Source organism: Amblyomma mixtum, chromosome 10 (assembly GCF_055824585.1).
Source record: "Amblyomma mixtum isolate Tamu chromosome 10, ASM5582458v1, whole genome shotgun sequence".
NCBI lineage: Eukaryota > Metazoa > Arthropoda > Arachnida > Ixodida > Ixodidae > Amblyomma > Amblyomma mixtum.
Window position 1 is genome coordinate 16573222 of NC_143021.1, and position 21510 is coordinate 16594731.

General features: G+C 49.6%; 1 protein-coding gene across 2 annotated transcripts in view; it reads right to left on the minus strand.

The window, feature by feature from the left end:
- LOC149325211 (hydroxylysine kinase-like) overlaps nucleotides 1–21510 on the minus strand; it is a 106581-nt gene that overhangs the window by 61599 nt on the left and 23472 nt on the right. Inside the window, exon 2 of one of the 2 annotated variants that reach the window (XM_089564061.1) lies at nucleotides 7453–7634. In XM_089564061.1, the coding sequence (XP_089420187.1) occupies nucleotides 7453–7584 (132 nt within the window). In that variant the 5' untranslated portion in view covers nucleotides 7585–7634. The remainder of the gene's footprint in view (nucleotides 1–7452; nucleotides 7635–21510) is intronic. The other variant, XM_089564060.1, reaches the window with a different exon arrangement.

Consider the following 21510-nt stretch of genomic DNA (forward strand, 5'->3'; position numbering starts at 1 on the left):
GGGAAGAAGCCGGAGGAGCGGGGACAGAGGCGTGCTGTCTGGCGGAGGAGCAGAGGTCTACGGGACGCGGTGGCCCAGTTAGTGCGAGGGTAGGCAGAGCGCGCAAGGGCGAAGGAGGAGGGTCACGTGACTCGCTCGGTGCGGCAGGGAACCTGCAGTTTAACGGCAGCCTAGCAGTTGTTCCATTGAGCCAACAAATAAAAACCGCTGGAGGCACTTGGGCCACTACGAACGTGAGGTCGCATTATGAACGATTCTGAACAAACACATCCTGAAAAAAACACAGTCATTGCAGCTAAAGATAGGCAGGAAAGAAAAAAAGGAGACGTTTTTTGTCACCTTGCAGTGTTAAGGCCCGTTCACACTTGCCCAAAAATACGGTGAGCGAAGCGGATTCGCTCGCCGCAAAAACAAGGACCTGTTCCCACTTGTTCACGCGCGGGCGAGGCGGATCCGCCGCGCCGCTGCTGTTTCTCGCTTTTCCACACCGTCGCTTCAAGTGGCATACACAGATATAGTGAGAAACGAGCATAAATTTACGCTGTCTACGTACCATAAGCGTATGCATGCAGGCACATTCTCACTTTTAGTTCAGCGTACGCTAGCACAGACGCAAAAATAAACTCAGCGTGTAGTGGCGCCATCTGGCTGTCAGGGCGGGAACCATTACTGTCAACAAACCGACACTGCTGCTAAGCCTAGAAGCGGTGGACTCGTCACTCTGAATAAAAACAGAAAACAAATTTATCACTTCAACGGTTTCTTGGAGGCCAGGTGAGAGGAAGCGATAGAGCTGTGCCGCATTTCTGGCCAGTGAACGCACTGAAAAAGGCAGCAATAACGACAATTCAGTCCGAAGCAGGGGGTCCGGCTTCGAAGCGCGCCGCCATGTTTGTTGCCGCGCGGCGGAAATGGGTCCAGCCCGATCGGCCTCGCCGCGCCGCTTTCCGCGTCGCTCGGCGTCAAAAGCGGCCGAATCCGCTTCGCTCGCCGGATTTTTGGGCAAGTGTGAACGGGCCTTTAAACCCGAGAAAGGGGTCGATTCTTCTCTGTGAACTTGTTGGCCAGTCCCCCCGTCTTCTTCAGGACTATATTCTTCCACTGAATGGCACTTGCGCTTCGGCACCCGAGCCTTCAAGGTACAAACGTGCTTCTTCTCTTTCCTGCCTAGCCTGCAGTGACGAACGCCACGTGTGGCTCTCAGAGCGCGCACAGCTTCTCTTACCGGATTGCTACCGCGCTTGCTGCGCACAACCTTCGCCTCACTTTACGCCGGGACTCCTAATGTCGATGTAGATGCTTTGCGCCCAGCAAAATAGCCTGAACACCAAAGTACAGTCCGCGCCACCCTTGTGCGGAGCGCTCGCGCGACGCACTCAGCCGCACAAAAACCGACACCTTGTCGCAGTTTCTACTATTTAGAGGCAACGCTTACGCGCAAGTTGAACCCCAGAGACTTGGAAAGAAGGCGACCACGACCACTCTGCTTGGAAGCCATGGGCTGCGTTCTAATTTTTGTTTTTATTGCCTGCAGCACACTGCTCGAACACTCTGCACAAGAGTGACGCAGACTGTACAAGACGGCAACAACAGCATGCGTTGACAGACCCTGCAGTCATAGCGAAGCGACAAGCAGAAGCGGTGTGGCATCAACGCTGTAATCGTGCCAGGCAACAAGCTGACGCTGCCGAAGAACGTTTGCGCAGTGACTACATGCGGATGCCCTTAACCACTAGCAGAAATGAATGTCAGACTTCAGAAGAGCGCGCTGCCGAAAAAGTTCAGGGGGGGGGGGGGGGGGGGGGTTTGCTTTGTTGACCTAATGTGCGGTGAGGCGAAAGCCTTTAGCGCGGTGTTGCTGCTTGTGTCACTGATGTGTGGTTAAGATGTTAATTAAGTACACAATTGTTTGTGAATATTAAATGCTGGAGACACTGGAGGGCGTTTGGGAGGCATCCGTCTCATTCGACGCCTTTGTGCAAACACTCTCCAGCGTCTTAGACAAGGAGGTCTGCATATGCGTTGGCAGAAAGTAGCGTAGCCATTAGCACACTCGGCTGCAGAACGGAAAGATGGTGTTTCGAATCCTATTGTGCGCTAAGACTTTTTTTCCCGGTCTGACTAGAAATATCGTGACACCTCTGCTGGCAGCCTTCTGCTGACAACCTTCTGTCGACAGCGATGAGGCATTAAAGGCTTTCGCTGTAATACGGGATCAACAAGCCTCGGAAACAGCAGAGCAGGGAGCCCTTCGACTGGATGCGGACTGCTAGGCTAAGGAGGCCCAAAGGAAGCGGCAAGCGGAACGACAGCAACAGCACGTAACCGTGACAAACATCTTCAAGCGAAATTATCTGGACAATACATTTGGCTAGGCGTGTTCCGTGTGCGGCCCACTCCGGCAAAAGCGGGACCTAACCCCAGTGACTGCGAACATGTTGAGACAATCTTTGCCGAGGTCAGTTGTGTAAGTGGTTTTGCTGTCTTCGAGACTTGTAAGGTGTCCTTGAGACAACAAAAGGTTCCTTTATACTCTGTAATGGTTATGCATATCCTCCCAAACCCTGCAAATTTTCTTCCGTAAAATCTGTTTGCGGAGCGGCTGATCTCCCTCGAATCCCGTTCGTGCAGATTCGCCGACACGTGTACAACTCTGGTCAGTACAAGTCAAGGGGCTGATTATTCATGTCTCCGTAGAGAGGAAAACCATGCTCAACGCGTTGCCGCGTAAAATCAAGGACGGCTATTCCATTCTGGTACACTTTTAAGCGCAAAATGGTTAGCAAAACTTCCTACTTTTCCGAATTTGTTTCAGAAGACATGCTTATGCCGTGGATCTGAAAAGAGTTCTTCGTAGCCTGACAGGTATTGACAGGGGCGGAAAACTTCTATCACACATATAACGCATTTACAAAAACGGTTAAATCATCAATATTTTGTTTCTTTGCAAGGGAACATTCTTTAGTTCTCTGAAAGCTGCTAAAGCCTCATTTATTTGCTCCCTTTTCTGTTGACTGCTCCAACAACGTTCTCACCAGCAGTTATTTTCAGCCTCTTTAAAAATAAAACTTCCAATAAAAGCCCGTGGTAATATTGAAGACGGGTAATTTCATCAAATTGATCGGCGGTTATCGCGGAGTGCTTCCTCGTACAATTTTGATTTTCGAAACAAGACCCTTTGCCTATGTTGAAAAATTGAACGTTTTTTCTCGTTCTCAGGAATGTGGATAAGAACATGACTGGTAATGAATAAAAAATGAAATGGAATTACAAGCTCTCCTCATTGTCGTCACCAAAATCTCAGTACACTGAACGGAAAGGCCTCTATCTCTCTCGTTCTCTCAAAGGCCTCCGAGTCTGTCGAGCACAAACTGGGACCGCACTATTTCAGTTTCCTATACCTCATCACTGCATTTGGCTCAGTGCAATTCCCAACCGCATTTCACCATCCCACTCTTTCCTTCTAATACACCACCGTAAACTAGTTCTAACCATTACATATCCCTTTCGTTTCCGTCGTTGGCTGTCTTAGCCACGGTGCTCTCTTTCTGTACGTTAACTTTCCACTCATCTTTTTACCTTCCGTCACTCGCTGCGCTGCTGTTAGCCTCACTTCTGGCCTCTTTCATGTATCGCTTTTATGTAAATACTGGCGAGATTCATCAGTTATGCACTTCTCTTTTCAGGAATGTCGATAAGCTGTCGAACATATTTTGGAACTGTAGCAACCAAATGCACTTATACTTGACCTCCAGGCGTAGTGCGTAACTACTTGCTTCCACTATCCTGTAAGATTATTTTTCCCTTTTCAAGACTCTGCCAGTTCTAGACCTCACGATTTGGCCCTCGCCACACTTGAACATTACTAACGGCCGTACGCCTTTAACGGCATTGAAGTTGGTGTACAATAAAGCGCCAAATTTAAAGCTTCATCGCATGCATCAACTGTGCTTTTTTCGCTTTTACGCGATAGCGTACGCAGCTCGTTCGGTCGAAAAGCCGCCGGCGTAGTCGGCACAGCGTGTCGGGAATAATCGAGGGCTGCGTGAAAAAATCTCCCTGTGCCAACCGTTTGCCGGAGAATGTTCCGGACGACGTCATACGATTCAGCGTTTCGTGCAGCATAAACGGTTAGTTAAGTTACAGCCTAGCTCGCGGCAGATATTCGAAATGGCGACCTGTAATCGGCGGCTGCGTAAAAAATGGTAATTCGTGGTTCTAGCGAATGATTATTGACTGGTGTGTGATAGGTAGTGACGGGTTAAGGGAATGGTTGTAATCAATTGATTATAAAATAAATGAAAAAAATTGGAAAAACGGGGTTTAAAAGTGTCAACATGCTCTGAATGAAAAGTCCGTGCTTGATGCTATCAAGAAAATTAAAAATCTGTAATTGATGAATTATTTAATTGAAACAATTTAAAAAAATAAAAATGCGTTAAAAGGTGTCAAATTGCTCAGAATGGAAAGCCTAACCCGCTACGCTATTGCGTCATATCCTTAAGGCGGAGCTTAAGTGTCCACTCCAATTTTTCTTTCAAGAATATACTTATCTCACTGCCAGATCCGAGGGAAGAAAGTCCAGCAGGTCTCGCGTTGCATGCTGTGTTTATATTGGCGAATTCGCGATGAAAGCTACGTAACTGCAGTCTTTTTTAAAGGGACTATGAAACAAATTAATTGAGATTATGTAAAGATAGGCAATCCATCACTCGTCACTCCAGCTCAAGACTTTTTGAGCTAGCATCAATAACAACGAAGTTATAGGCGATTAAAAATCACCCTCCTCCTCTCCCCCCTCAACTCGTACGCGCGGGGCACCATAAAAAAATTAAGAAAACAGCTCCGGGACTGGGCTCCGCCCATGAAAACGTCATTCGCTGACGTTCGGTTTACAACTTCCGGTTGTCGCACTCCCGAGGAGCAGCGTGCGTCGGCAGCGTCTCTCCGGTCTCGGCGCTTTCTTGGATTGCGGCGCGCGTCGGGTTTATTTGCTAGTTGGCAGAATGGAAGCGGACCTGTTCCCGGCTCACACAATGTTTTATTTTTTTGTGCGCTGGTTCGGCCGTCACACCGATGCTGCCAAGTCTTGGCGTGAAACACCGTGCATATACTGAGCCTAGCTGTCGAATGATGTTGGACACCCGGCTGCGGGATCGCAAAATCGCGCCGCCCGACTTAGAACACAAGGAACGTACGGTATTACGGTCGTAAAACGGACGGGAGAGTGAAAGAAGGTCGGGGCCGAGTCTGCATGTCGAAGCAGCAGCCGAATGTGAACCGCAGCAGTACGTAGCCGTCAGGCCAAGGCCCTCCGCGACAGCTAACGCTTCGAATTCGTCCTGTGCCCTAAGTAAATGCGGCACCTTTTTTTACGTTCTCGTAGATAAAATTGTCTTCCATCGCAGATCATATCGTGTAAACGTTCATACCGATCGCTGTAAGCTGGAAACTCACCTTCCCGGCGGGAAGAAACAGTGTCGGCAGCGACTTCGGTCGAAGCTTCAGGTGCTTGACATTCATGCCTGACTGTCGAACGAGCGCTGGGTTATAGTAGTAAGCGTCAGGTGCGAAGTGTCGACCGCAAACGCGGAGTCTTCGGCGGGCGTGCGACGCTGGCAGTCCGATGCGCTCCATCCAGGCTGCTCGCTCACGCATGTCTCTAGGAATAACATGCCTGAGTTCAACACCTCGCCAGTCACTGGGTTTGCAGCCGACGACACAGCAAGGCGTATTCATCTTGGGCGGTCGAAAAAGACACTGCGAGTGGCTCCCGAACTCGCGACAGAAAGAGGCGGCAGAGGTAAATTAAAACCATATGCGCGAAGTCAATGCCCTCGCTCGCGCTTGCTCGAGGGGGTCGCGCGGCAGCTCGAGCAGACGATTTTCACCGCTACCGAAAGTGTGCCCGTGACGTCGAAGCTGCCTCGGCTCTAGCGAATGACAGCGTGTGGTGGCCTGCCGACGTCATGGGACTAGTGACGTCTGTTTTCCCGATTTTGGTTTCAGAATTGCTCCCTACGAAGACCCCAAGCGGCCCGCGAATTTTAAAAAACACGATTTTTAAAAATTCATAATAAATTGCCGGCTCAGTTCCGAAGACTCATACTTGGTGTCAATGCTTCTGAGCATCACTTCTAACATTTACAAGCGGCTTTTAATTCTTTTCATGGTCCCTTTAACTGTCTAAAGCTTTAATTTCGATGCAGACAATAACGCCGTTCTTTTTTAAACAGACAGCTGCTAAAGAAGCCTTTCCTCGCGAAAATCTACGCGAAGCTGGCTCGACAGCATAAAAATGCGCAGCCTTCCTCGGCGTTTCGTCACGGTCACGTGACGTCACAGACAACATCGCCTTGCTTTATCCTGACGGGATGCAAGGCATCCCATTAAACCCTTGTACGGTTCAACTATGTCTACAATGCACGTACAGAAGCAGCATTTCTTCTGTACACACGAGCTTTTATTGGCGAGATCCACCATTCTCATAGCGGCAGGTTTCTTCTGCCTCTGCGACCGAAGAACCCGTGTTTTCCTGCTCGATCCGACTTTGCAGCATCATAAGACAAAAAAATTGGCTGTGCCTTAGCTTAGGTTAGGCCTGGATATCTCGAAGCGAAAAGCTCTCGCTGCTTTTCAGCCAACTCCCAAGCTACCACTTCTGGATCGGTGTTTCTGCGCCGCCCGACTGTTGTTTCTTCTCCTTCCATGGCGAGTGTCTGCGCCTGTTCTATGGGCAAGCGCGCCTTATATACCCCTCCTTTCAAAAGCGCACTGCGTACGGCTGCGGCGAAAGGTCAAACGGTGGCGAGGATGGCCGCCTCTTCTATGGCCGCCGCCGCCGCTCAAGCGTTCTCGCAACTCCTTGCGAAAGAACCTTCTCATCTTGGGACGGCGGCGGCGACCGCGCGGCAGCGGCGAAGGGTAAACGAAGCGCGGTGTTGACGAGCCTAGTGGAGCTTTTCGCTTCAAAAACTGCGTTACAGGACCGGGCAGAGGCAAGGCGAATGCAGAGCAATCTTCTCTCCTCGGCCCTGTATTGTAGCGCAGTGTCTTGTCTGCAGGTGCTTCCCCAACCGGCCCCTAAATGTGAGCGACTTCAAGTGCCTTGCTTCGTGCATTGTCAGGGCCCTCCAACATATAACGGAATCCAACTTTCCAAAATTTCTCGTCCCGTCCTGACCATTTTTCATTTAAACGAGACTTAAGTACCCAAGAACACTAGATATTCAACGGCACTGACCCGGAGACGCAGCATGCGAAGTACCCGCCCCGTCTCTGTCGAGCGCACAGCAAGTCTTGGGCGTAGTCTCTGCGTACTGGCGGCCAGAGGGCTGGCCTGTATGACGCAGTGTTCTGCGAAGGAGGCCCCCAGCAAGGTTTCTTTCCTGCGCCGCCATCGAGCGTCCTTACCCTGGTTCTCGAAATATTCCTCGACCCCCCAGGACCTACCTGCACCCGGAAGTTGCGATCGTCGTAGCTCTCCAGTTCGGTGACGGAGGCCGCGGTGAAGCCGAAGCACTCCCTGATGAGGGCGGCTGCCCGCTGGCAGTCCAGCCAGGGCTTGATCGGCTCCTCCGACATGGCTGGTCACTGCGTGCAAACCGATCGCCGGCCGCTGACTTCGAGCATCTCTGCAAGGCACCAACACAGGCAAGCAAGTGGCGCAAAAAGATCATAAAAAATGTCTTCCCCCGTGTTTGTTCCTTCAGCTGCGCTTTCTCGACGCCGAGACTGCACAGAGCAATACAAAGTTCTCTTAAAGGGGAAGGATAATCGGGGTGGGATTAGACACCGGAAGGCGAGGGAATGACAGCACAGCTCAGACATCTCGCCGGTCTCCAGCGTGGGGGACTCCTTGTAGCCCACTCGTCTTCCCCATAGCAGCCCACAACGGGTACCGACGTCAGAGGAGAACCTGCCCACCACATGCCTATAACAGGCTTTCGAACTTGAACTGGCCGCAACGAAATCGAATTCAGGGCACAGTGGATTTAAAAGACGCCGAACTGAGCGGGAATGGGTAGGTCAAAAAAATTGACAACGGCACGTTTTCTTAGAACATTTCCAAGCAGGCTATCTCGTAATCCCAGATGCCTCATTAACCTTTGTGACCATTCTTTGCTGCCTTTATTCGCCTGCCAGACACTTGCTAATTAACTTTTTTTTTGCCAGCGCAGCTAAAAAACTGCTTCAATCTATACACACCATTCTGTGTAAACTTTTTCGCTATTTGCCGCCGCATTGCGCCAAGAGCCTCCGGTGGCAGATCTGTCCCATCGCCAAGCATGGCAATGAATACACCCGCCGGGGTAGCAGCATCCTAGCTAACTGGCTATTCTTGCAATCGAGGAGGTCACGTGAAGCGATGAAGACAAAGAATTTCGATTTAGTGAAGAAGTCGATATGACCAACTACATAGCACAGTAAAATCTTAGCGAACGCCTAGGCAACACCCAGCTTGGCATGGCGACAGAGCAAGAATCTCGCCGGACTCGCCAAGTACGACCTAGCACGACCGCATACACGAATCGAAATTGATTAGTCGCGACGTTTTGCGTCTCGTAGTTTGAATTCGGTGAGCACCGCTAGTTCGGAGAACGCCCACGATGCCTCCGAGGGAGGCACCGCGCCCTCTAAATTAAGCGGCGGAACTCTGATGAAGCTGCACGTGTTGCCCGACCAAGCGTTGCGACGCACATCAACTTGGCCAGCCGAAAAGCTCACTAAGCTATCGCTAAAGAAATGGAATTCGTGAGAGTCACTACGGACTGCCGCCAATTATGTGAGGCCAGGCAGATATATATCGGCAATTATGCTCGTCTTCTGCGACATTACGCCGCAAAAAAGGAAACCTGGAATGTGCTGCTTCTCTTTTATAGGGGTGACTCCAGATGTCGAAATGCAATACAATATAACTACTTATACTTATCGCCAGCAGGTAGAACTGTACCACTACCAACTAATCTTCAGAACAAGCACTGAGATGTAGCCAATCTAATCGCACTACTGGTACAACCATTAGACTTTTTTTTTTACTTTCATCCCAATCGATGGAGAGGTGAAAGAATGGAGAAAACTTTATTGAACAGGTTTATTAACAATGTGGTTTAAATTCCTTCGTTACACGTTGCTATTGTCCTAGCCCATTCTGGCAGTCGTTGCTGGAGGTCTGGGCCCGAGCTAGAAAGCACGTCCTACCGCTGCTCATGCATAGGATATTGAATGCTAGCTGTTTGGACTATTTTTGAAATGCCCATAACATGTGGTAAAGAGTTCTTATTTCATCACATAATCGGCAGTTTCTCTTGCGGAGGAGGTGGGGGTACATTTATTCATGAGCCGCCGCGGTGGCGCTTGGCTGCTGACCGGAAAGACGCGAGTTCGATCCCTGCCGCGGCGGTCGAATTTCGATGCAGGCGAAATGCTAGAGGCGCGTGTACTCTGCGATGTCAGTGTACGTTAAAGAACCCCAAGTAAATTTCAGGTTCTTCTTCTTCTTCTTATTGCACCAGCGGTGCCCCGCCAGAGACGGTTTGTTCCATCTGGAAGACTGAAGCTCGATCTCTGCACCAGGGGTGCTCCGTCAGTGACGGTCTCAAGATGAGTGACGATGCAGGGGTGAGGCGAATACTTGAAGATTTATGTACACGTATTTACATTACATCAAGTTGAGGCACTAGACACATTAAGCAGCAAAAAGGACAAACCAAACAACAAAAAGGTGGATCTGCAGCTAATACTAGGGGAAGCCCCTACTCGGCGTTGCCGAAGATGCGTTGCATCTCACCTTAGCGCAGAACCCCGCTTCCAGCTCCGGGGCCCGGTTTTAAAGCCCTAAAGGCCCGGCCCACATTTCGTAGCTTCCAATCATATTACAATGTTCACATGATTGGTTTATCAAGAGCCTGGCCAACCCTCCAGCTTCTGTAGGGCAAAACGCCCTTTCCCAAAACACCAACGCACTGTCGTGCCAAATGAAAATAAACACAAATATACATTCGTGCTCGGTACCGCGTGTCGGGTGGACACCCGTACTTCCCGGCGCGTTCGCGAGCGGCCGCGTTCCAAGAAAGGAGACGCTCCGCTTTGAGTGCCCCCAGCCGCGTTCCGATGACCCCCGCGAACGCTACCGATACCTTACACCCCATGTGGTCGAAATTTCCGCAACCTTTCACTAAGGAGTCCCCCATAGCCTGAGTTGCTTTGGGACGTTAAACCTCCCTAAAAACAAGAAACAAAAATATTTATTTATGAGGTAGCTGTGGATTGTAGAATATTTTGGCTTGAAGTCTTCTTATAATTTTTCCCGTTTCTTTGTTTGATATCAGTGCACGTTGAAGAAGCCCAGGTGGTCGAAATTTCCGGAGCCCTTCACTACGGCGTCCCTCATAGCCTGAGTTGCTTCGGGACGTTAAACCCCAATAAACAAAACAAAACCAAACCAAACCAAACATTTTCTTTGTACTAATTTGTGAAAGGGGTACACTCGTCCACCAAACCGTAATGTTGTAGTAGGGCATAATATAGGAGCAATGACTCCGTCTTCTTACAAGTCTCCCTGTGAGGCGTCCACCTTGCGAGCTCTGGGGCAGAGATATGGCGCGCCATTGTTTCCACGAAGAGACTCATGGGCAGGAGTGGAAATTGTTACTCTTCCGATAGAGTAATAACGCGATAGCGTTAGAGGCCCGTTCGTCCAGAAAATCCGGCGTCGGCGTACTGAGCGAGGAATCACGAGCATGGCTCTGGCAGGTGGTGCCCAGAGAGCAACCCAGGAGGAAGGTGAGTGGTCCACCTAGGTCACGTGACCTTGCGGCCTCATCGCAGCCCGCCCACCGGATGGTGGGAAAACTGCCCACCCTGACAGGTGGCAGTTAATGATTTGTCGCTCGGGAAGAGCAACCTGTGCCGCACAAGGCCCATCGCTGGGAGCACCTGCCATCGCAGCTGGGCAGTGGCCCACCGCTCCCCCGCTGCACCACTGCGCCAGGAGGCGTATGAGGACTCCCAGGGATACATGAATGAAAAGTACGCAGAGAATGACCTTCTGCATCAGTAGGAATTAACCCACTACATTATAGCGCCATACCCTTAAGACGGGGCTTGAATGTTTCCCCGATTTTTTTATTCTTTCGCCTTAGAATTCTGTTGGCTCTTTCGTAAAGTTCACCTCTAATGTAGTTTCTCACAAGCGGAATGGCAATTTCTGCTGTTCCCTCGGGGTCTTTCGCGTACACTAAGGAGCATGATATAGCATTTAGTAAGTTATTTCATAGCAGCCCCGACATTTTGTCGTTTACAGATGACGTGGCGTCCGTATAACCATCATCATCATCATCGTCAGCCTGGCTACGCCAACTGCACGGCAAAGGCCTCTCACATGTCTCTCCAATTAACCCTGTGTTTTGCCAGCTGCGGCCACCGCATCCCCAAACTTCTTAATCTCAATCGCCCACGTAACAACGCTGCCTAATCCTCCATGTCAATTTGTTCCGAAAGCAGCACGTAAGCTGCCTGCTGTAGGCTTTCCTGCGCAAATGTTATTGAGCCTTGGTTTACTTATATCGGAATAGCATCTGTGTGATGCGCATGTTAAACATTTCCTAACCTGTTTAGTTTTCCGGGCTGTCCTATCATGGCGGTGTTAAAAGGTATAGGGGACAGTACTGGTCTCTGTGGTACACCTGCACTGCACAATTTTAACGGTTTCGATTTGATGCCCCCAACGCTTACGATGCTTTTCTATCGCACAGGAAAATCCTGACGTCGTTATACACGTGTTTACCACAACTAAGGCTGCAGAGGATCCTATCGTGTATAGCATTATCAGGCGCCTCCTTGAGATAAAGGGCTAGTATTGCTCTAATGGAGGCTTCACTCGCTTCTAAGTAGCATCAAAATGTCATGTGTTGATAGTTTGGCGCAAAATCCGAACAAGGTGTCCGGAAGTAACCTGTGCTTGTTTATATGCCTTTTATTCTGTTGAGCGCAACGTACTCCGTGAGCATGCCCACACATGATATGAGGGCCATAGGTCTTAATATATTTATAATTGCTTCTTTTTTAGGCTTGGGAATAAATACTTCATCCTCCTTCCATGCTGCGGGTACAGAGCCGTCCTCTCAACATTCGTTGAAGAAATCGGATAACTGATCGATTGAGTCGTCCATGATTGCTACAGCCTCATTGGTTATTATTTGTTACGTGACAGCAAGCCGATGAAGACAGAAAGACATGACGGATGGTGATGGCATGATTTAATGACGATGATGATGCCGCTGCGGGCCTAGCGCGAGCGCTACTGTCCGCGCTGCTGCCCTCTTCGTCTTCTTCTAGTGCATGGCATGACCCGGGACCACCAAGCGATCGTCCTGATCGCGGACTAGAAGAAGGGCGCTGACGATGTAAAGCAGGACATGATTATGGGCGTGAGAAAGGAACAAGGTGAATGGCTTGCCACCACGGTGGATCGAAGGATGACCAGATGAATGCTGATCCACGAAGCTCCCGGGACACAGGTCGCGTGGAGCTGACAGCCGAGACCCACGGACGCACCGAATGGCATGGGCAGGGGGCTGCGTGCTCACGTGTGGGCAGCTTATCGGGTCAGTGGGGTCATAAGGTCTGGTCGCTGCAGCGCAGTCGGTTTATCGCGTCTTCTGTTCGATGCGGAGGACGGGGCAGGGGCGAACGGTGAGCTAGGTCGGTTCTGGTCTGGCAGATAGGGGCAGAGCCGAGCGCCGCGAGCCAGGAACACGCGGCCGACGACCATGACAGGCGGAGGACGCCAAAGCTCCAGGATGGTGAGGACATCCCGCACCTCCACCAAATGTTACGAGACGGAAAGCCGATGAAGAAAGAAAGACATGACGGATAGTAATGGCATGATTTAATGTCTGTGGTATGATTTTAATTCTTCCACGGTTATGTCTGCGTCTCATTCTCGATTATCTTTTCCCGTTGTTGTCTGTGTGCTTGACCTGTCCTGTTTCTACAATACACTTCCTTTTCAGGTGTTGGATAAGTCCTCCCCATTATATCCTCCTAGACATGGAAGGCCCGAATTCGACTTCTATTCCGCTCTCATTTACCCATTAGCGGATATCTGTAACGGGCGCACAGCTACCATAGTCCTCCGTAAAGCCAGCAATAAAGCAATAAGGAAGTGTTTCAGGCAGAGAGACATGATTTCGCCAATGCTATTGACTGCCTGTTTAAAGGAGGTGTTCCGAGGCCCGGACTGAGAACAGTTGGGACTTGTTATTCGCTGATGATATTGCCTTGCTAAGTCACTCAGGAGATAAGCTGCAAAGCATGATCAATGAAACGGTCGGTCTTAAAATTGATATGCAGAAGACCAAAGTAATGTTCAACAGTCTCGCTGGGGATCAGCAGTTCACAATTGACAGCGAAGTGCTAGAAGTGGTAAGTGAATACGTGTACGTGTACTTAGGGCAGGTAGTAGTCATTGGTCCGGATCATGAGAGTGAAATAACTAGAAGAATAAGAATGGGGTGGAGCGCATACGGCAGGTTCTCTCAGATCATGAATGTCAGTTTACCAATCTCCCTTTCTGTTTTCTTTCTTTTTTATTCTACTTTTTGTCCTCGTTCGTCGCGCCATTTTCATTACATCTTCAAGCATGAACCAACTGGCTCAAGCAAGAGTTTTACTTTAACTGCAACGTTCAGAGACCGGAAGAGGACAGAATGGGTTAATGACATCTTAGCCTAAATGAAGAGGAAGAAATGGCTTTAGGCAGGGAATTTAATGCAAACTGACAAGATAACCGCTGGTCGTTAAGGGTAAAGGATTGGATTCCAAGAGAAGGCAAGCGTAGCAGGGGGCGGCAGAAGGCTAGGTAGGCGGATGAGATTAAGAAGTTTGCGAGGATACGGTGGCCGCAACTGGCACAAGACAGGGTTAATCAGAGAGATATGGGAAAGGCGCCCTGGAGTGGACGTAGTAAGGCTGAAGACAATGATGATGATGATGACGGTGTATTGAAGCTCATAAAAACTACATTCCATGTTTTAGCTAACACCAACTTGTCCTGCCTATCATCCCATATTTGTTGTCACTCCTGTTTCGAGAGTAGTTTGTTCGCATAATCCACTATTTTCCTGTTATGCCTACCTTCGTTCCATCTCTTTTTGCGAGCTCCTTCTTGCTTCCCGCAGTTGACAGATGGTTGTCTATTGCTGGGTGTTCCGCGGTTGTTTGCAGTATATTGGTGGATTTGAAAATATCTACGTTCTAGTGCCCAGTTTTTGATTTCTAATATACCATCCTGCCCCCTCTGCACTCTCTGAGGAGTTTCCAGCTCGTTAGCCTGGCTCGCCGCGTTCGTTTCACTCCGCGTTTTTGGCATTTTTATCCATTGCGAGATGTGATTAGTGCCCCTTACTAGGTTATAATCTGTGCGTGTCAGCTGATTAGAGTCTAAGTACAGCGAGTGATTCTATCGTCACTGCTTCTGCTAAGTTTCCACTCTTCCACAGTCACTCTATCCCAAGCCCGATTAGCTGCGTCGAAGTACCCAAGAATGATCAGTGCCTCCTCCCTCGCTTTTTAAACTACTTGCCAGGTCCAGGACTATTTTATTTCCAAGGCTAAGCGACTGTGACCATCCCAGCAAGAGGCAGCGTTCCAAATAAAGAGAAGTCAGGAAATCCGGGGGCTGAGGGAAGAAGTGAAGAAATCCAGAAGCAGACGTCCTCGGACCACCTTAAAAGGCTCCACGTTTTTGTAAAACGGGACGAACAGCGACGACGAAGGAGAAATGCAGCATCGACTGCAGGAAGCTGAAAACGGAGTACAAGCGTACGCAGAACAGTGCGACCTAACATGCGTACCGTAAAATCAGAAAGCCTAATAATTAGGAAAGGAAGAAACGATCACCCCATCGAGATGAGGCTTAACGGAACCAGATAGAAAGTCCCATCGGCCAAATCCTTAGGGCTGACTATCACAAACAACAATAATCAAGAGGCAATAAGGTGGCGAGCAAAGCCGACAGAAGAATTCTAAGAGTGAGCGATGAGGGGCTAGTTGGTACGACATGATTACAAAACGTAAAACTGAGCAGGGGACAAGACACAGGGGAGAAGCAAAGAGGACGAGCTCAGACTAACAACCGATTAATTGGAGCGAAACCCCTTTCCTTCAAAAGCACAACGCGTGCACGACAAACACTCAAAGCACCGCACTCAACGAAATCGTCTTATCAAACCAAGAATGTGAAGCTCTTTCTTATAAAGGTGTATCGATGCCTCACTAACACACTTATCAGGTCCATAACTTACAATGCGCAAGGCTTCAATGATTTCACATGCCTTTTGGTCCCTTGCACGGCCTATAATCTTTGTATGCGTTAAAAGTGGCATGCATTTTTCTTTATCTTTTTTCTTCTTTTCACAAGACTGGCAACGTCTTTGGCAGGTGCTGCCCACAACGCGAAGTCAAAGAGTTTATGTGCTCTTGAAGACGCTTATTAATACAACATCACGTCTGCCCTACATATACGGATCCGCAGCTGAGTGGAATCTCATAAACAACTTCTGTTCTGCAGGGCACGTACTTGGTTCTGTGGTCGATTCCACATCCTGCTTTCTTCTGGTTACTTTTGTTTTTGTTCGTTAAAAGACAGAGACGAGACATCTTGCATGGCGCGGAAAAGAGAACATTCGCATCGAATTTCCTTTCAACCTTCTTCAGGCCATGTGATATCTTGTGTGCATACGGAAGGACTTCGAACTTCTGTCGCTCGCTTTCAGCGAGCTCTTGTTTCTTTGAGCTTGACCATAAGGCCTTCAACAAAGATTCCGCAACAGCCATGATAAGCGCGGGAGGCAACCCAGCAGAGCGAAGCCGTTCTACTTGACCGTTAAAACTGCACTGCAACATGTGCCGACAAGACTTAACAAGTGAGGATCTGAGACATGAAGTTGCAATTCCCCGCTTGACTAGCTTGGAATGACAAGAATCGTGCGGTAAAAGAGTCTTCTTTTATCTTGGGGTGCAGGCCCAACACAGCTCGTCCTCGTCCTGTTCGCCTCTCTCCTGTGTCTTGTCCCCTGCTCAGTTTTATGTTTTGTAATCGAGATAGAAGAAGTGGCGAGAATGATCAGCAGAATCACCAACAGGATACCGTATAAGGAAACAGCGCGTAGAAAGAGGGCACAGGAATAAAAAGACGTACACATTCGCCGACTAACAAGTGAATTTTCACTTGAGAACAAAGCATATGAACAGGCCGTAGGAAGGAGTGGGAAAATGTGGAATGCTGCGCGTCCGCCAGGAATCGGAGTGCTACGTCACTTCGTAAGAAAGGGCGTAAAACTGAAGATAAAAACGATAAAAAAAGATGGCGTAAAGAGCCGTAAGCGTAACATGTAAAAAAGAAATGTTTAAAGGGACAGTGAGGAGAGCTCTATTAATATTTTTTTTACAGCAAAATCCGATAGTTCGGCATTTCATGGCTTTGTTGCCACTTGGCCGACAGCGAAAGATGCATTTATTTCTAAGAAATTTGGATTCGAAGTTGAAAAAGTTTTTCCCGCCGCTGTGATTCAAACTTGGGATTCTCTTATGACGACACAGGACTAAGTGACGTGAAACGCGACGTGCACATGACGTAACGCAGACTCCGTGATTTCTGCGGCCAGCAGTGCGGCCTGGCAGCAGCCGAAAAGAAAGCTACCGCCGGCCGCACGTTGAAGGCATCTATCGGCTATTGCGGCCGTCACTATACCGTCGCTTCGTTTATGTTTGCACCGGCGTTTTGCCAGCGTTACGATGGGTCCCGTTCTCGAAGTCGTCAACGAAGTTCTAGCAAATAGACACCTTTAGCATACCGTGCACCTTGTTACCGTTAGCGGAATACCGGGAGCCCGCCTACCGCGGGTGAGCAGGCGCTGATTGGTCCTGATGCTGCAGGCGCGCGCGTAGCTGCCGGGTACGTGGCGCCATCTGGCGACATCAAGGAGATTTGCGCATGCATTTGCTGCGCCTGAGTGATTCGTGGTTCTCGTGTTCTACTGTTGCTAGAACCATTGCTTCTAGCAACACTGTTTTGTCCTATGACGTCATCACGCTTGTACTTGCGAGTTTGGCCTGTGGCGGCGATACCTGTATTTTGGTTCTTGCTTTTTTCTACTTTACAAGAGCTTTGTTGTCAGTATGAGTGGCGTTTTTGTAATGAGGAGCTGGTATTCTGTCGATACAAGCCAACTTCAATTTCTCCTCAGTGTCCCTTTAAAACAGGAAAAAACAAAAAAACACGTGGCCAAAAGGGTGGGCAAAAGCGCTGAAACCGTAGCGGCATAAAACAATAAAAATAAAAACGAGGCCATTACAGAAAACAGCAAACCAACGAAACAATCAACAATGAATGGGAATGCGGGAAAGGAATTATATGCTTGCCATGCCACCTAGGACTCCATCTCCTTCGTAGACAAACGATCACGCAGCATTACACATAGATCGCGCAGCGTTACATTTTCGACTCCTTCCTACGGCCTATTTATACGCCTTGATCCGAAATAAAATTTCATTTGTTATTCAACGCTTGTGCACGTTTTTTCCTCCTGTGTCCTCGTTCAACGCGCTGCTTCCTTTCGGTATGTAGTACTGGCCAGCCCGACACTTTGTTCTTGTGAACTTCAGCAACAGGAGAAGAGGCATGAAAGACACCTTGCAGCTAGTACATAGGCTTTCGTATGCATAATGCGTACGTCGCACCGTACCTTAGATTTAAAAAAAAAACAAGCAGATGAGGAGAAAAATCAACGTCCTGACAATGAAGGCATAAAAGAGAGCGGCAATCCAATCAGCGCGTCAACGAAACTAGTGAAGCTGGAAATCCACAACACGCTGGATGTAATAATTGAAGCCCACCTAACATCGCGGAAATGCAGCCTAGCTAACAGCATGACAAGCACATGAGAGTTAGATTCGAACTGCCGTCATTAACACAGCGCAAGACCGATGTGAAGCACCCGAAGAGCTGAGCATCTTAGAACTAAAGTCCACGCAAAGGAACATGCACCCGGTATACACTACGGAGGAAGAAGAAAGGCCAGGGCTCAAGCCACAGATGAACAATGGAAGAACAACAGAAATACGCTATGCGCGGACGCGGCAGGGCAGCGGTTGGAGGCATCGTGACGATAGCAGTCATAAATTCGGATAGCAACCTCATAAAAGCGCCTCAGACAGGTGCAGAGACTCAACCCGAGTGAAGCAGGCAGCCATTGCGCTCGCAATCACCGGCAAAAAAGAAACAAGAATATAATGACGGGTTCGCAAGGAGCGTGCGAAAACTACACCAGGGGCAGGATAGGGTAGGCAGCTATTAGGACCCAGAAGAACAACAAGGAAACCGAAAAGCAAGCAAAGCTGATATGTGGGGGTGCGTGCATATTCGAAGATAAATTTCGAATAGCGAATCGAATATCCTTCCGTTCGATTACTCGAACGAATCGAACAGTGCATTTGCAAAGTTACTCGAAAAGAATCAAATATGTTCTCACCTTTTCACGTACTTTTCGAATATTGTCAGGAGGTTCGAATAAGACGCACTGTATTTTTCTTGGACGAATATTACAAAAACTGCCCAAACCGATTCCGCGCACCATCCTTCCGCGAAAAGCGTGACGGAGACGAAGGGCTCAGCGCCACGACGCGGTCCATTTCTGTGGTTGCGTTCATAATGTGAATGACGGTGAGTGCCACTTTTCTGCGTATAAATACGTGCCTGGACGAAATGTATGGGCAGACAGGCCAATATGTTCCGTCAGGCAGCCTATGCATATCTCGAAAACAGGCACCGTGAGAAAGCGCTGGCACGTTGTTGTGTCAGGTCGCGTGGTCTGTACTTTTGCGCAGGGTTGTACATGACCTCCAAGGACTATACTTCGTGGCATGTAAATTCAGGAAAGCCCTGCCTCAATGCTCCATCTCAGAGGGCACGGCTCACACACCATCCCGGTTCTAGCGCCGCTGGGTACCCACCGGTTTTCTGATGGGTACGAGGCTTTCTCCGGCCTGGTGCTCGGCTTTGATGGGGCGAAATGCTCGGGAAAAAGTGTCTTTGACCAAACAAAGCAAACGGAAATCTTTCTATACCTATAACTTGATGGTCTTAGAGCTAATATAGCGACTTAGTGTTGCGACCCGTTAGTGGAGATTAGCGTTCAGTCTATTAGCAGCTATAGCTTTAACTTCACAACTTTTAATCTTACAGCACCGTACAGCAGTGGGACTACCGTCACTCCAATGTTTTGCATGATTGCTCGTTTGGTACTAATATTCGCGCAATTAAGTAGCCAATGTTAGTCCTAATATTCGATTCGTGCTCGATTCGGAAATAAAGTTAGCTGACGTTTAGCTCTGGTTAAACCGGGCAAGTTGTGTAAGCACGCAGCGACTGTTTTGCCCGAGGCGAACGCGCGTATTTATTCCCCGTTTCCCTCCCGCTTCCTCTCTCCACATTCCGACACACGCGTCGAGAGCGCGCGACTAGGCGCGCGGCAGCGGCGGCGCCGCAGCGACGGTCCTGCCGCCAGGTGGAGCACGGCTGAAACGGTTGCTAAAGTCACTGGAACTCTGAAAGTACCGCAGCTGTTTTCTTTTCGCCGCCGCGCCGCCTATTGGCCAGTTGCGATCGCGTGATTAGGCGCCTCCATAGATGGTCCACTCGCTCTAGGAGCCGACGGGGTGCAGTGCTTCCGATGGGGTTGGACTGCGTGTTTTACGAAGTAGCACGTTCAGTATCGCATCTGTGTGCGTGTGTGTCTCTGTGTGCGTGTGCGCGCGCGTGTCTGTGCCTCTATCTGAGCGTATGTCTGCGTGCGTGTGCGTGTGTCTGTGCGCGCGCCTGTATCTGTGTGCGGGCAGTGTGCTGCGCGCGCGTTTGTCTGTGTGCGTGCTTGTGTCTGTCAGTACATGTGTCTGCGTGCGTATCTGTGCACCGCGTGTGTCTGTGTGCGTGCGTGTGTCTGTGTATGCGTGTCTCTGTCAGTGCGTGTCTCTGCGTGCGCATCTGTGCACCGCGTGTGTCTGTGTGCGTGCGTGTGTCTGTGTATGCGTATCTCTGTCAGTGCGTGTGTCTGCGTGCGTATCTGTGCACCGCGTGTGTCTGTGTATGCGTGTCTGTCAGTGCGTGTGTCTGCGTGCGTATCTGCACCGCGTGTGTCTGTGTATGCGCGTCTCTGTCAGTCCGTGTGTCTGCATGCGTATCTGTGCACCGCGTGTGTCTGTACATGTGCGTGCGTGTGTCTGTGTATGCGTGTGTCTGCGTGCGTATGTGTGCGCGCGTGTCTTTGTGCATCGCGTGTGTCTGTGTGCGTGCGTGTGCGTGTCTTTGTGCGTCGTGTGTCTGTGTGAGCGTGACAGCTATAAATGTCTTCGGAGACGTTGCTTTACGAGATTTCGGAGAGCTCGTCGACTTTAGGGTCGCCCAACTGCCTCCCACAAGCCTCTGACCGGCTACTGACCACTCGGAGGGAAGAACAGGCGGCAGGAAACAGTAAGCGTAAAGGGAACGTTTTATACGCAGCAGACTTCCAAGTGAAGCGATTTACTAAACGTTTTGTTATATAGCGCTGGTAAGTACGCAGCCTGCCGGCTTTAAAGTTTTCCGGGTCCCGAAAACATGCATTTGCGAGCCTCTCGCGGAAGCGATAGGACAAGCCTGCTTCTTGCGTTGTTAGCTCACACCCATGGGCTCAAGAATACGAGAGGCTGTGCAGCTGTCGTGCACCGCTTTCAAGGTTTTCGAAACCCTCACCTCATCTAAGCTCTCAATCATGAATACTTTCATTAATTTTTGCGCAAAACCGATGAACAAGGCCGCCGCAAGGGAGACTTTCTTCGCCCAGCAGACGACGCGCTCGCCGCGCTGGACCACCTCTGGCAACAACACCCCAATGTTGCCTGCGCGCCGCCCTCTGGTTGCGGTACTTTCAGAGTTCCAGTGACTTTAACGGTTGCTATGGCAACGGTGCTCCATCTCACCTCGGCCAACGTCGGGAGCTACGCGACGGCTCGAAATCTTACGCACTAAAAGTAGTATTCGCACTCCCCTACGCATATGGACACCAGCGTATCAGCCCGTAGAGGGGAAAGAAGACGCACACTCCTACCCCGGGAACTGTAACAGACATACGAGCACCACTACTGAAACGTGCTGACCGCATACTCAGAAATTGTACAGCGCTGAAAGCTAGCCAGAGGGGAACACGTGTGGGAACACAGAGGGGAACAAGAACTAGACATGTCAAAGAGGAAATAGCACTGAAAAGATTACAAACACACACACACGCCCAAAAAGGCTTCATGAATAGTTTTCTGCAGAAGACTATGAGCCACAATGCACACTCTGGCGTAGAGGCGGACATATTCCATAGGGTATGGGCCTGCTAAGACCAAAAAGAAATATAAAGGATAAAAGAACCAGTGACTGAGCGTCGGGCGGAAATGCTGTCCATCTCAGACGCGACAGTT